Source organism: Gossypium raimondii, chromosome 1, assembly GCF_025698545.1.
Source record: "Gossypium raimondii isolate GPD5lz chromosome 1, ASM2569854v1, whole genome shotgun sequence".
NCBI lineage: Eukaryota > Viridiplantae > Streptophyta > Magnoliopsida > Malvales > Malvaceae > Gossypium > Gossypium raimondii.
In genome coordinates, this window is record NC_068565.1 from 51,216,800 (window position 1) to 51,231,939 (window position 15,140).

General features: G+C 33.1%; 3 protein-coding genes across 7 annotated transcripts; all 3 read right to left on the reverse strand.

The window, feature by feature from the left end:
* Positions 1 to 160: 160 nt before the first annotated feature.
* On the reverse strand, positions 161 to 2,043 carry LOC105786455 (uncharacterized). 2 transcript variants are annotated; one of them, XM_012612902.2, is made up of 4 exons: positions 1,719 to 2,043; positions 1,444 to 1,522; positions 492 to 579; positions 161 to 389 (listed from the first exon to the last, which is right to left on the reverse strand). In XM_012612902.2, exons 1-4 carry the CDS (start codon positions 2,031 to 2,033, stop codon positions 281 to 283), a joined length of 591 nt encoding a protein of 196 aa, XP_012468356.1. In that variant the 5' UTR covers positions 2,034 to 2,043; the 3' UTR covers positions 161 to 280. The 2 variants fall into 2 exon arrangements, with proteins under 2 accessions (XP_012468356.1, XP_052484279.1); XM_052628319.1 differs by having other exon boundaries at positions 1,652 to 1,788.
* A 411-nt stretch (positions 2,044 to 2,454) lies between these two features.
* LOC105786456 (serine/arginine-rich splicing factor RS2Z33) lies at positions 2,455 to 5,379 on the reverse strand. Of its 4 annotated transcripts, none has more exons than XM_052620626.1 (7): positions 5,276 to 5,379; positions 4,840 to 4,953; positions 3,777 to 3,816; positions 3,616 to 3,711; positions 3,339 to 3,526; positions 3,164 to 3,226; positions 2,455 to 2,942 (listed from the first exon to the last, which is right to left on the reverse strand). In XM_052620626.1, the coding sequence occupies exons 2-7, from the start codon at positions 4,944 to 4,946 to the stop codon at positions 2,600 to 2,602; spliced, it is 837 nt and encodes a 278-aa protein (XP_052476586.1). In that variant the 5' UTR covers positions 4,947 to 4,953; positions 5,276 to 5,379; the 3' UTR covers positions 2,455 to 2,599. The 4 variants fall into 4 exon arrangements, with proteins under 4 accessions (XP_052476586.1, XP_012468361.1, XP_012468360.1 ...); XM_012612907.2 differs by having other exon boundaries at positions 3,164 to 3,244; XM_012612906.2 differs by having other exon boundaries at positions 3,164 to 3,247.
* Positions 5,380 to 6,685: 1,306 nt separating this feature from the next.
* Positions 6,686 to 8,986, reverse strand: LOC105786458 (ABC transporter G family member 20). The gene has a single exon (XM_012612909.2). The coding sequence runs from the start codon at positions 8,944 to 8,946 to the stop codon at positions 6,802 to 6,804; it is 2,145 nt and encodes a 714-aa protein (XP_012468363.1). The 5' UTR covers positions 8,947 to 8,986; the 3' UTR covers positions 6,686 to 6,801.
* Positions 8,987 to 15,140: the final 6,154 nt, after the last annotated feature.

Genomic DNA, 15,140 nt, shown 5'->3' on the forward strand with positions numbered 1-15,140 from the left:
TGTAATATCTTTTATTTTGATAATTTAAACTAAAGTTTCATTATTCAATTTTATTTTATTTTTATAATTAACGGAAATATTCAAAATATATATTTAACTTTAATTTTTTATTTAGATATTTTAGATATAATTTATTTAATTGAAATTTAACAAAGAGATATTTGGATTTAAAGGGGAATTTATAGAATAAATTTGCAAATTTAAATTCAAATACTGTATAAATAGTATAAATTCAAGTCATCAGCAGCAATGCTAAACGCCGGTGGAAAGAGCAGCAATGCTAAACGCCGGTGGAAAGAGCAGAGGAAGAATCATTAATAGAGGTGTTGAAGTTATTCAATTCCTTGGAATTGGGTCCATAAATTGCCTTGATGGTGTCCCGACAGCAACTGCAAAAGCAACACAACAAGCATGCATCCATGTCTTTTTTAACAACTAAAACAAAGAAACAAGGCTTCCATTTGTTCTAATGCATGAATGAGAGGTCGGACCTGCAAGCTTCCTTGTTGAACTTTCTATTCTCAATTCCATATAGCTTCTTGAATATATCAGGTTCCACTCGGCAGAAATATGGACGATCTGAAATTCAACCCACCCTTAGCATTAGGTATTTTTAAAATATGAGATTGATAATGGAGCAGGGTCATTGAGTTTATTTCGGATTGGAAGTTAATTTGGGTTAGATTCATTTCGAATTTTGGTTATTTAAATTTGGACTATTATTAAGTATTGTTCCATGATACTTTACAAACCCCAAATGTAGGATGCGACCCAATCAATGAAGAGATGTCAACCAGCTCTCTTTTAGCTCTTCACCCTGCTAACTTGCCTCGCTAGCTCGAGGGATCTCAGTAAGGATAACTCTAAAGATACATGCTGAGTCTAATGGGGATAACTTGTTATACATGATATCTAATTACTCTTAACACATCACTTCGAGGAATCGCAACTTATAAGTATGAAGAATAGCCTCCATGGAAGGGGACCGAAAAGGCCATCAAGAAATAGATTGATATTTGGCTTGAAAAACATCACAAGAAGCTATCGTGTTTTTTTCTTTATTAATTTTTATTTTTCTAATATAATTTAAACCCATTTGACAACTTAATATTGCTTATGTTTTCTTAACAATAGTTGGTATTAAGATTTTCCGAACTGAATCAATGATGAACTTGTCTGATCAATTTTTCTCTTTTGATTAAATAAATCATTAAAAGTTAAATACGATTCAATTAGTCTGTATCAATCTCCAAATCAACTGATTTAATGAAATTTTCCGAATCAATTTTCGGTTCAACCCGCGGGTAAGGTTTGATTTAAGCAACATAGTGTATAAAATAATCATCTTTTAAGTTAAAGGCTCGGGCTGTTTTTTTTTCAGGTCATTAATGTGAAATTCATGGAACTGTAAAAAAGAAAAAGAAAATGATAGAGAAGACTCACCAGGGTAAATGGAGCAAGTGCGTGTGTTTTTCTCATAGTGGATGCACCATCCATCGGGACCTATTAAGCTTCTGTATAGCTAAAACAAAAAATCCTTTACGTTAGTTTGAGATGATAGATCAACCTATATGATTTAACTCTTAAAATTAGTGTTTCAATGAAGGGCATTGAAACCAGGATGCTATTGTTTCTATATTGGTGTAACTACCGGGTTTCTTCTGTCAATCATTTTTTCAAACAGATGGTGCGCATTTTCTGTACAAAACAAGGACAACCTCGATATCAGACGGGTCACTGAAAATTTCTTCAGGCGTGGCGAAAGCAGGGCCTTTGGCCAGCTTACAGCATGCGCCGCAGTTTTCCACACACCGCCATATCTCCTTCCTCCCTGAACTAAAGCCCATGGTGTCTTTGCTCGGCTTGGTTTTGGGTGCTGTCTTCTTTCCTTTCCGCCCAACCTTGTGAGCTGAACATACGATTTCGAAACTCGGCAGCGCAGTGATATGGGACATTTTTGTTGATTCAAAGACTTGAAGGATTGAAATTTTGTATTTTGAAGTATGTAAGATAGGGTAAACTATAGTCAACATCACCAAACTATCATTAAATTTCAAAATGATCATTGAAGTATGCATAAGTTTTCATTTAAGTCCTATAATTTTTTCTGTCGCGAGTTTTTTTCTACAATTCATTTTTCAAGAAATAACTCTGAAAGTTGCAAAAATAATTTTAAATGCTACAAATTTATAAATCAAAATCTTTTACCAACTATTAAACCGATTTAGATCTAAAATATGTTCTATTTAGTGGTAAATATTGATCTATTATACTGATCGTTAAATTGTCGCTTAGAACTCCTTAACGAAGCTTTTCTTTAAAAAATAATCTCTCAACTCAGTAAGTTAAAAACTTTCAAATAAGTTATTGATAGTCCAGTAATATTTTGTAATTTTTTAAAGTTAGAATAACCAAAAAGTAAACATACATGAAATGGAAATGAAGCAAGAAACGAAAACCAACCAACGAAATTTCAGAAATTTATTTTGTCAGCCAATCTTATCCCTAAGAGCTTAAAAAGTATAACATCCTATGGTTTTATGTAACATGACAATCTATCTGGAAATGAAATTTGTAGGGGGCAAGGGGGAAGGGACATTTAAGGTGATGCGCTTCCTCTCGGTGTAAGTGGGTCATCATATTCGACATCAACAGGACTATTGTTGTCTCTCACACTGGGACTTAGGCTGCGACCATTGCCATCAGAAGAGCTTCGGTACTGGCTTCTGTCAGGGCTCTCATCTCTATCGGGACTGGCAGGGCTCCGGTTCACTTCCTTGGGACTATGGTCATCATAATCGGCTTCATCTTGCAGAGCAGACAATTTCCCATTTCGGGGAGAAGGGCTGTGATTCCTCCCCTTGGAGAGGGATGGGCTGTTCTCAGCCTCAGGGCACTCTAATCTGAAACTATGTTCTCTCCTAACCGGAGATCTTGAACGACTGGCATAAAAATGTGAATGCGTTAGAACAACAAACTATCAGTGCATAAAGACGATTCTTAAAACCATTTTAAAGAAACGAAAAAATAAAGGTGCACTTCTTTAGTAGTCAATCCATTTTCTAACTATCCATGATAGATGATGCTTCCATTCCTTTTTATTTTGTCAGAAAAACTACAACTAATTGAAGTTAAAAAAATTTTGCACTAAAAGTTTACTTACGAGTAGCTCAGGCCTCGGCTGTAACTTCGACCCCGGCTTCTGCCACGGCGAGGTGAGCGAGATCTAATAGGTGAACGAGAACTACTAGAACATAAGCATGAAAGGTTACCTCAGAATAAAAAAGGGGACACAATATCAAGATTGACAAGGTGAAGTCATAGCAGAAAAGGGTTACCTCAGTTTTCGGGGACTGTTCCTGCAGTTTCGTTCTATGTGACCTCTTTCTCCACAACGATAACATTTGTTCTTCCAGTCCTCAGCAGTACAATCTCTGGCCCAATGGCCATCAACACCACAATTAAAGCAGCGACCAGATCCAGGAGGGGGGCCTCTTCCTAGATATTCCCGAGAACCTCGTGGCACCTAGCCAAAACAAAAGATAAGAAAATTTCAGGCATCTAGCAGGAAAGTTTGATTCAAGCATGTTAAAAGAATAAGTTAATAAAACTCACCCCCCTTGCAAACTCAACAACAATGCGGCTTCCATCAAAGTCCCGACCATCCAAGCTATACCTTGCATCATCAGCATCTCGGGGATCGCTAAAGTCCTGCTTACAGAAAGTGAGCTAAAAAAAACAAGAACATGGGTAAAAAGGAAAAGAGCATCACTTACAACAAAGGCATAGTCACGCTTCATATCCACATCAAGTATTCTGCGGAAACGGTTGCCAGAAACAGAAAGGCCATCAGTAGTTAAGTACTACAAGTGTATGATACTTCACCCCTCATAGACGAACTAAACACCAGTTTGAGATTGTTGCGATTTCCACTAAAACACGGAATAATACTACAGAAAGAATCGCCAAAGGGTCCCTATAAACGGGGCAAGAATTCCCACCAATTCCACCAAGGTCGACCCCTCTCACCATAGGCCTCCAGGTTTGGCAAAATCCCAGAAACCTTCAACAAGATTCATCCAAGTTAAAATACACTACAACACCTATGGGCAGGTGGTTCCCACACAGATAAGATCATTAAAATCTGGTGCAAATCCAAGCATAACGTAAAGCTTGGTGAAGGCCATTCCTCTCACCGAACCCTAATACTGCTAATTCATAGTAAAAGTACCATTGAAGCCCCTATACTAGGAGTTGGATGGCATTTTTCTCCCTCTACATAAAAAACGGCAAATTAGTACCTATACATTAGATTAAAAAGCGAATTGATCTTTTTTGTTAAAATTTCATCCATTTGTAATGTTAAAAATCTAAAGTGGTTGATAAAATAATGACTCGTGGCATGCCACATGTACCCCATGCTAATGTACAAAGACCAGTTTTTATCAGCAAAAATGGATGAAATTTTTAATAGGACTAGTTTGCCCTTTGATCTAATGTACAAAGACTAATTTGCCAATTTTTTAATTAGAGGGGGAAAAATGCAATCCGGCTCCCAGTACAATGGCCCTCTATGATACTTTTACCACTAATTCACATTGCCGATTTCCTAAGTCAAACGAACATCAAGAACAGAGAGAGACGCAATTCATACGTTGCCAAAAAACCAAAATCCATATTATGGATAAACTAAATGGGCGTAAATAATGCATGTATATGGTTATTGTGAACTGTGACATCAAACTATGATTCATACATACAGTAGTTAATTATTTTCTCTAAAATTTGGTAAGATTTTAACAACTTTCACAGCATTGAAACCGAGGAATTCGTAACTACCTCCCGTATCGGCTAAAGAGACGTTCTAGATCACGTGTTCGGGTTCTTGAGGAGATATGGCCAACATAGAGACGAGTATGACAATAACGATCATCATAGCGACGCATTTTGAAACTGCACTTGTGAAAATAAAAATTAATTAGAAAGAAAAAAAGAAAACCATAAAAAGAACAAATTTGGGCATCGTTCAACCATAATTTGACAAACCCAAACCAATTATAGCATTGAATGGATCACAAAGATTAACCTGTATGAAAAAAAAAACTCGAAACCCTAAAATTCAATTGTTCTAAATATTCCATACCCCAATTGATTGAATTGGGTGAAATTAGTGAAATTTAGAGGCGATTACCAATTAAATCAAGAGAGTAAGGGCAATTAAAATCGCTAAAGAACCCTAAATCAAAAGCAGGGAGATAAAATTGATCTTTCATACCTGCCAGGTCAAGAAACCTCCTTCGATAATTCGATTAAACGAAAAACAATCAAAAGAAAGAGACTTTTATAATATTTATTTATACATATAAATAAACCGAGCACATTTACGGTTAGGATGTGTTTAGTTTAATCGAAGGGTGAGAATTAAAGATACTATTGAATGTAGATTTGGGCTTAAGCTTAATTGCTTGGGCCGAAGCTTACCGAAATTAGGCCTTGGCATTTTTTTATGTGATTTAATATATTTTTTTTATAATTTATCTGAATTATTGGATAGATTTATTGAAATAAAATTATAAATCTTGTTATGATGTTGGCCATTATCGACCCGCTACCCGTTTACCCGATTGGAACTAACCTGATCCTCTTTATTTCAGTAGTGACCGCCTACATAGTTTGCTTATATGAGTTCGCATGTGGTGGGTTCGCATCACTATGCAAGCTAACCCACATTTAGGAAACACATGTTCATCTTAGAATACCATACGTGTTGGCATGCATGGGAGCATACTTAAGACATCACATCCAAGAACTGTATCATAAAAATAAGAAAATTAGCCTCCTTAAGAGACAGACTCACAAAAACACTCAGAAAATCTAATTTTAACTCTTTTTTTTTGTTTTTATTTTCTCAAAAATTTTGAAATAATTGTGATACGTATTATGTTTAAATAATTTTGTTAGTAGTGTGATTAGATATAGGATTGCTTGAATTTTAATTAAGTAATAGAGAATCGAAACATAAAAATATTATGTAGATTTCTTTCTCAATATTTGGGTTTGATACATTTTCAGATGTGATAAAGGAAGGTGTACTTTCTTGAGAAAGTTTTTAAGGTATCGTTCATCTCAAGTCAACAATTTTTTTAATGAGTCGGTATTATTCTTAATTGAATCGGAATTTTGTTTCTTTAACTTTAGCAAGAGATCAAGCTTGAGGTAATGTTTACGAAGCAAGAGTACGATCCACAGTATATGACACATTGACCACCTACCAATGGGACATGCATGACTCGCACTTGGTAGAGTCTGAGCTCTATCAATGATTAGTACTGTGGATTATTACCCATTGACAAATATTAAAAGAACATACCTTAGATCCTAATTGATCCAACGATCAATTTCGGAAACCAGAGAAAAAAACTATTTGGATTTTGGTTCACAAATTCATGATGTTCAAATATATTTCGTGAAAAAAAAAACTGAATTGTAGAAAAGAAAGGAAGGAGAGCTTTTGTTTGGTGCAGACGATGCGAACAGAGAAGGCCATATAACAACGATTCTAACAAATTGGAGACTTAAATAAAAACTTTCGAATAGTTCAATGACCATTTTGTAACTTTTTAATGTTGAGTGACTAAAACATAAAATTACTAATAATTTAGTGACCTTGAATGCAATTTACCTATTAATAAAAATTCCTTTTATAATTACTATAATTCTTTTAGGTACATCTTTTAATTACTACAATAATCATCGTCATCATCATCATCTTCTTCTTCTTCTTCTTCACCAATATATTATTTACCTTCTCTTGTTCTTACTCCCCAATAACAAGGTGAAATAAAACAAAACCCTAAAAAAAAATCCCCACCCAACAATAATCCACAAACAATCCCATTTACTTATATCACTAATCCCCTGTTGCACCAACAAATCTTTACCCGTGGTCACGCAAGTCGAGCCACTAATATTCACACCCAAAACGCCACTCATGCTTTCCAACAACTTTAACTTCATCGCCTCCGACGCCGTCCCCAGCGGCGAACCGTCGAACATTTGAACTCCCCGTACGAAACACTTGTTTGGGTCATCAAATTCATTCCTCAAAACACCTTCGTATGGGTATTTCACCAACGAGATGTAATGGAACCATAGCCAGTATAAAGGGATTCGATTCTTTGATATGAAGAAGCCACTGAAAAGGAGGAAATAAGCTAAAATGGCGACGACGATGGTGAAACCCAACATCACGTGAGGGACTATACCGGAAAGGAAGGTGACGAATGAACTACCTGCCCAGAATGAAGTGAGGATTGTTAAGAAAAAAAAGAAAAATCCGGCGGAACCACCGGCGAGTCCAACGGAGAAGAAAGTTGTTCCGGCGAAAGTGATTGAGAGGATTATTAGAGATGGGATTGAAATTAAGGATTGAGCTAAAACGTATGATGATCGACGGTAAGCATTGTAAGCTGTTTCTCTCATGAAAATGTATTTTTCTTGAAGAAAAACTGGGATTGCTTCAGCACAAGTGTAGAATGTAGTCGACATGGCGAAAGCGAAGAACCCTAATCGTTCTTGAATCCCTTTTGGTGAATCATCGAGTTGCCAAAACATGGTGGCTAATATAAACCCAGTTATAAGAACAGCACCTAATCGAATTGCAAACAATTCAGGCATTCTCTTTGAATTTGTAATCGATCTTTTGGCAATCACTATGATTTCAATCCAAAATGGGTTTGCAAAATCTGGTAAACTGGATTCATTCGTTGCACCAGAAACTAATTTTCCTCTTGAAATGCTTGCAATAATGGCTTCTTTGAGAGAAAAATTTGGTTTTCTCGTGATTATAGTTCTGGGTTTTCTTCTAGCTTGCCATTGTTTGTTGAATTCAACTAAAGCTTTCGTTCCACCAGGGCTGTTTTCTTCGAGTTCTCGAATCAAATCAAGAGCGAACTCAGTCTTGTTCTCGTTTTCAGGAATCGGATGACCGAACTCAGCGAAGAAACGAGGTAAACTCGATGGTGAACCATTGTAAACTGTGTTTCCACGTGAAAGGAAAATCAAACGATCCAGTAAGTTCATTATTCGATAACTCGGTTGATGAATCGACATTATCACAATGCTACCACTTTGAGCTATTCGTTGTAATACCTTAACCACCATGAAAGCACTCGTTGAATCCAAACCCGAAGTTGGTTCATCGAGAAACAAGACAATGGGGTCATGGATTATGTCCGTCCCGATCGAAACCCGTCGTCGTTCACCGCCGGAGACCCCTCTATGCCCTTCATCACCAATCACCGTTTGGGCCGCTTTTCTTAACCCGAGTTGATCGATCAATGCCTGGACTCTAGCTTTCTTCTTCTTCTTCGAAAGTGATCGAGGTAACCGGAACTCCGCCGAGAACATAAGTGTTTCCTCGACGGTAAGCATCGGAAAAAGAAGATCATCTTGCATAACATAAGCTGAAATCACCCTTAAAAGCTTCGATTCCAATGTCTCACCATTCAAAGTTATAGAACCCTTTAAACTCTCTTTCGAAATCCGGTTCGCAAGTGCATCAATCAATGTGGATTTACCCGAGCCACTTGCACCAAGAACCGCCATTATTTCACCTTCGCGAGCTTCCCCCGAGATATTATTCAACAAGACCTTACTGTTTTCAACCTTCTTCCCCCATTTCTTTCGAACTTTAACACTGTAACTCAAGTTAGTGAAAGAAAGAACGAAAGGGTTGGACAATGGTAGTGAAGTAGAACCGAAACCGACATCGACGACTCGGTTATCGGCCGGAGTATTGTTGCCGGAAACATCACTATGGGCATCATCTACACGCATTAGAAGCTCAGCTAGTGTAGAATTAGATTTTTTGGGGTGTTTTTGGAGCTCCATTTGTTGGGAAGTATTGTTGAAAAGTGGGAGCTTCATTTGGTTACTTTTTAACATCTAACCCCTGGCGTAATGTATGTAGTAGGTGAAAGAAAAGTTGCTCAATATCCTTCACCATTTACCAAGTCTTCATCTTTCAAACAATTATATATATATATATATATATATATATATATATATATATATATACACACACACACTCACACCTCCATCAAAATTTTGTAAAATTAAAAGAGTTTTAGTAATTTTACATTTAAATTTGGACCCGATTAATAGGTGAAATCAACTTATTCAAGCATTTAATAATAGTATATATATGCATGTACATTTCCACGAAAGATATCTTAATAATTGACAGTTAAATTTATCAATATAATTATATTTATTACACATATAGAGTTTCGAACAATTCGCATCTTTATTTAATAGTGAAAGTTTTTATATTAAGTAAAGGGTTAATATTTGGTATACTTTCCACAAGTAAAGTTAAAAACTGCTACTGCGATCGTTCCTTTTATATATTTATTTTTTCTAATATTTTACTGTACCCTATAAGACACGTATCATTGGAGTTAAAGACTCTAATGACAGTGTACTAAAAAATTGTTGAGCATTTTAATTTACTCAAAACTTGATATGCATTATTTATGTGATTAGAACGTAAAGTTCAACGATAATCATATAAAATTGTTTTTGTTTAAGGAAAAGGGATTGTATGAAACAGTGACGCCACATCATCTGTGTCCATCTTTCAATAGTTGAATGCCACATCAATAATTTCATCCTGAAATTATGAATATGGCATTAAACTATTGAAAAGGCTTTCTCGTGTAATTCGATATGTTTTAACATAAATTAGGGTTTGTTTAGAAGAAAACTAACAGAAACAAAGCAACCCAAAACCAGAAGCGAAACAACTAATATAAGTGTATTAATTAAAAGTCTCAACAAACAGCAAGTAAAGCGTGTCGTGTAAAGGCATTGAGATCATTTAATTAGTGAGGAAAGAATAAAGAGATCGGTTGAGCTACATTCTCCTAATTTACTAGCTTTTACGCCTTTTTCTTTTCTTCACGAAAACACCACTATTCATAACAATGATGTTGTAATTCATTCATTTCTATTCCTTCAAATCTTTCAATTTTAAATATATTCCATTCAAATTTTTAACTTAGTTTAGTCCTCCGCTTTAAGTTACTCGTGTTAACGTGGTATACAAAATAAATAATATTATGTCAGTATGAAGTACACGTGGATTGTCATGTCAACATCGTAGAATTGCCATTTTAAAAAAAAAAGTGATTTAATCCTTTTTAAAAAATCGAGAGTCAAATTTAGTTTTGAAGAAAAAGATTAAAAACTTTTGTTTTAAAGGAAAAGATCTTATATCGATTAAAGTACGATTACAACAACATGAAGCGTAACACAGAATAAACTGACAAGACGACTCTAGAGAAAAAAACAAAAACAATTCAAGGCAAAACATAAAATCATCCTGTAAGTACTCAGGTCAAAAAAACGCAAAACATAACAAGGGAGCTCCCAAGCACTCCCTTCAATTGCAAATCGATGCTCAAAATAATAGGCGACATCAACTCAAGCTTGTCACACTGAGCGCATCATTTTTAGCCAGTTTGTCCACAAATTCGTTGGCTTTCCTATTGATGTGAACAATGTCCCACATTTTTTTTTCAATTAAGAATAAAGACCTAATAGGAAAAATATAAATATTGAGGGTTAAATTTGATATTGTACCTTTATTTATTTGGTTCATAAAATAATTTTTTAAATGTGGTATTTAATAATTTTGAATTTAAATTATGATTTCTTTAAAGGTATAAGGTCATAAATGTCTAAAGGATAGTCCAAATTGGAAGAGTTATTAAATTTAGAAATTACAAAGTAAGAGTCATCGAATAGTAAATTTATCCAAATTACTATCTCTAGCAAATTTAAGCCCACAAATAATGGCCTGCCATCTGCGATAAAAGCGTCTAATAGATTGAATTTATAATTGTGCTAATTTTTTAGTATTTAATATGATGCAGTTAGAGGTGTTCATGGGTTGGACCGAGTTCGGGCTCAACTAAAAATTTAGGCCTATTTACTAGGCCCAACTTAAAAATGAGCCTAAAATTTTGCCCAAGCCCGGATAATAATGTTAAAATTTGGGCTCGACCCGACCCGCCCGTATTAATTTTTTATATTATTTTTAAATATATATAACACATCAAAAATGCTAAAAACATCAAAATAAATATTTCCCAACAAATTGAAAATAAATTTTAAAAAATATGTAGAATTAAATAACACCAAGATAAATGCAACTTAACAAGCAAATGCCTCTAAAATAATAACAAAATTAACAAATGCCTTTAAAATGGTAATAAAATTAACATTAAAATAAATTTTATACAATATCCAAACAATAACAATAAAATAGTAGCAACATAATAGCAAAATGGTAGCAAAATAGAGAGAAAATAACAAAAAAATAACATTCAAAAACAAAAAAAAAGAGCAGATTTTTTTGTCCTTTAGTGAATTTAGGCCGGGCCGAGCCCGGGCCAAAAATGCCTTACCCGAGGCTCGGCCCGTTTTTTAAGCGGGTCTTATTTTTTTGTCCAAGCCCATTTTTCAGGCATATATTTTTGCCCAAACCCTCGGCCCGACCCATGATCAGGTCTAGATGTAGTTAATAATTAGAATATCTAATTCAATTATTATTGGTAAAAAGACTTCTCTAGTCTCTTTCGATTTCAATATTGAGCAAATTAGTATTTTCAAAAAAATCAGAGCAATTTAATCCATGTCAATTTAAAAAGTGAGCTATTAAGGACAATTAAGTACTATATTAATGTCTTTTGTCAATTGTACGTAATTTTGTTTGGTATAATAAAAATTTAGCCATCGATTTTTATATATTTTGTCAATATGGTTTTGATTCTAAAAATTCAACAAATTTAGCCTCAACATTCACAGATTTACACAAATGTTGCGGACTAAATTTGTTATTATATCAATTAAAATTGTGTACAATTGATGGAAAACATTAATGCCGTTATTAATTTTCCTTAATTTCTTATTTTCAAAATTGACAAAGATTAAATTACTTTTATTTTTTGAAAAGAACTAATTTACTCAATATTAAGAGGACTAAAAAAAAGTCTTTTACCAATATTATTTAAACCCACGACATCTAAATTTACAAAAAAAAAATTAAATATTCAAAATTGCACTATCCATTAAATCTCTATTTACCAATTCTTTTTTTTTTTTGGTGAATTATAAGAAGAGGACAAAGCCCTAACAGCAACGCGATTTGAATCTAGGCCACACCTGAAACGATAAACACCCTAACCATCAGACCAACACATGAGATTCGTTTTTCAACTTCCATAGATAATTCAAATTTGCAAACCATCCCCAATTGGTACAATGGTGGTTAAGTTTTACTTTATTGAGACTCAATTTGCATTTGATTAAAGATGGTGGTTGTTTCACTTTTTTTTCATTATTTTAGTTGTCTTCCTCTTAATTACAACTGCATGAATGAAATTAATCTCTCAATATTATTTGTATATGCTATGTGACTATTATAACAATATAAACATATAGTTGGCTAAACTACTAAAAGAGCCCTTGAACTTATTTTTGTTAAATAAGCCCTTATACTTTTGTTGAATCCAAATTGTAAACCTTATACTTTGATTTGTATTTTAATTAGCTCTTATTACACATGAAACATTGATTTATATTAAGAAATTTATTTAGACTAGATTATAGTACACCCATAAAAGTGGGTGAAAATATTATATAAAAATTATGTAAAACAATTGAAGTTTTGATTGAAATGACAAAATTGAAAAAATATCATGATCTATCCATCCATTTTAGAAATTTCTTTTAAAGGTAGGTGTGGGGTGTGCTTTTCTTTTGGGGGCAACAAGATATAGTTGCAGATGAGTTTTGGTGATAACTATTGAGATAATTTTGTACCTTTTTTTAGAGAACTCTATGAGAGTTAGGGTTTTATTTTCGGGGTTTGGGTTTATACGTTTAGTATATTTAGGTTTATTTTCTCCACAATTTACTCTTATTTGTTTACTCATTTAGTGAAAAGTCGAAGCTTCTTTTGCCCGTGGTTTTTATCCTCTTCAAAGGAGCTTTTCACATAAAATTTGTGTTCGATCTTCTCTATCTTTTCTACTTCGTTGTTTTTACAGGTCGATCCCCAATAGTAGGGTTAGTATAATTTTTTACCCTGAATTTGATAATTAAGTCCACTTTGATACGTGTACTTAAACTTGAATTATGTATAAGTGTGATAATGTCAATAACCTAATTTTTTTTAAAAAAAATAATAGAAAAAAATATTAAGGAAAGTTGACTAAAGGAATACTTCGTAGTATGCATTAGGATAGCTCAAATAGTGTTTCATATGGGTGATGCTATGAACTTACTGCTGTTTGTAATAAGCGCTCACCTCAGCTACTTTGATCAGTCAACACCTTACCCAACTAACGGCTGATGGCATTGCAAGTAAGCATGGAAGGGGTTAAGCTTGGCCCAGGCAGGGCAGATGGATCATTGACTTGGTTGAATTTACATACCCTTAGGGAAAAAAGTTGTTTGTTTTATATTAGAAGTGGTCATGTGCCGTGTTAAATTGGGTTTAAATCAGATCTATATATGGTATTAAAATTATACATATTTCTTAGGCTTGATCTGATTCAAAATATGAGTTTTAAAATTTATTCAAAGTGTTTATATTTGTAAATGGTAAACTCAAATTCATTTAAACTCTGTTCATATTTGTCACTTTAATTAATTTCAGGACTCAATTGGGAATATTTTAAAATTAGAGATCAAATTAGAATTTAGTGTATAATTTAATGATGTTTGATGCAATTAAGATGTATAAGAATATTAAAGTTTGGTGTGGGTGTGTTCATCTGTTATGCCTAATTGAGAAATGGGTTTGGTTTAGAAGATAGGAAAAGTGAGAAGGAAAATTACTTGAATTAGTCAAAAGAAAGCTCTATTTAGAAATGGTTTTCAATATGAACACAAGAAATCCCTTTTCTCTAATATCCAAATTCATGTTTTAAATTCTAAATTCCTTTATTGTTCATATTAATTAAATTTAGATAGCGTCTAATTGGACCGCATAAAATAATTGAATGAAAATATAATTATTAGGGTAGTAATTGCACTATCTTGTAATTATAAAGAATTGTAATTTCTGAATGTGTTTGGCTAACACTGTAATTACATCGCAATTCCCTTTGTCATGTTTAGTAGTACTAATTGTAATTACGCAGTTGCAATATTTATAATTTTAAAAAATATTAATTTGATAAAATAATCTCTATAAATCATCGATGTATCATGTTAGTCTAAAAAATAGTTGATAATACGATTACTAATAAAAATAACAAGAAAAATAAACATCATATGCAATTTAATTTAATTGTTCTAGTGTATATTTGTTGGGTTATTCCCTCTTTAGTATTTAACATATGTTTCTTATCATTATCTGTTGGTTATTGACTGAGTAGATCATCATCTGAATCTGAATCTGCATCATTCAGACTATCAAGATCTCTTTCGTTCATGTACTCTACGAAGTATGGATCATATTGATTCCACCTATGGTTGAAGTTATGAAATGTGCAACATGCTAGTACGATCCAATCTTGTGTTGGACATCATTCTCTCAAATGGTATCATACCCCACGAAATAGCACAAGAAACTTATAATATTTGGGTTCACACCAAATAATATATAGCTTTAATTATAAAACCTCATATAAACTAATTTGGAGAAAGACTTAGGCTAGATTACATCTTTTTTTATAATACGTAAATTAAGGAAAATAATATAAAATTTATAATATATAACCTCTAAAATTTTTTATAAATTGTCCAAACTTTCATATCACTTTTGATAAATAATATAATTTTGTCATAACTTTAAAGAGTTATTTTTTATAAATAAGTATATTATAACACTTTTATAACATGTAAATTATTGTTTTTATAATAAACTTTTTTGCCATAACTTTAGAAATTTTTGGGATTTAAATAATATAAATTTTGTTATAACTTTACAAAATGCACAAATTATTTTTATAATATTTTTAAAGATTTATAATATAATAAGTTTTTTTGCCATAACCATCCTAAACACTCATACATGTTAATGTTTATAATATAATGTTTATAACTTGTATGAAAATAGTTATTAA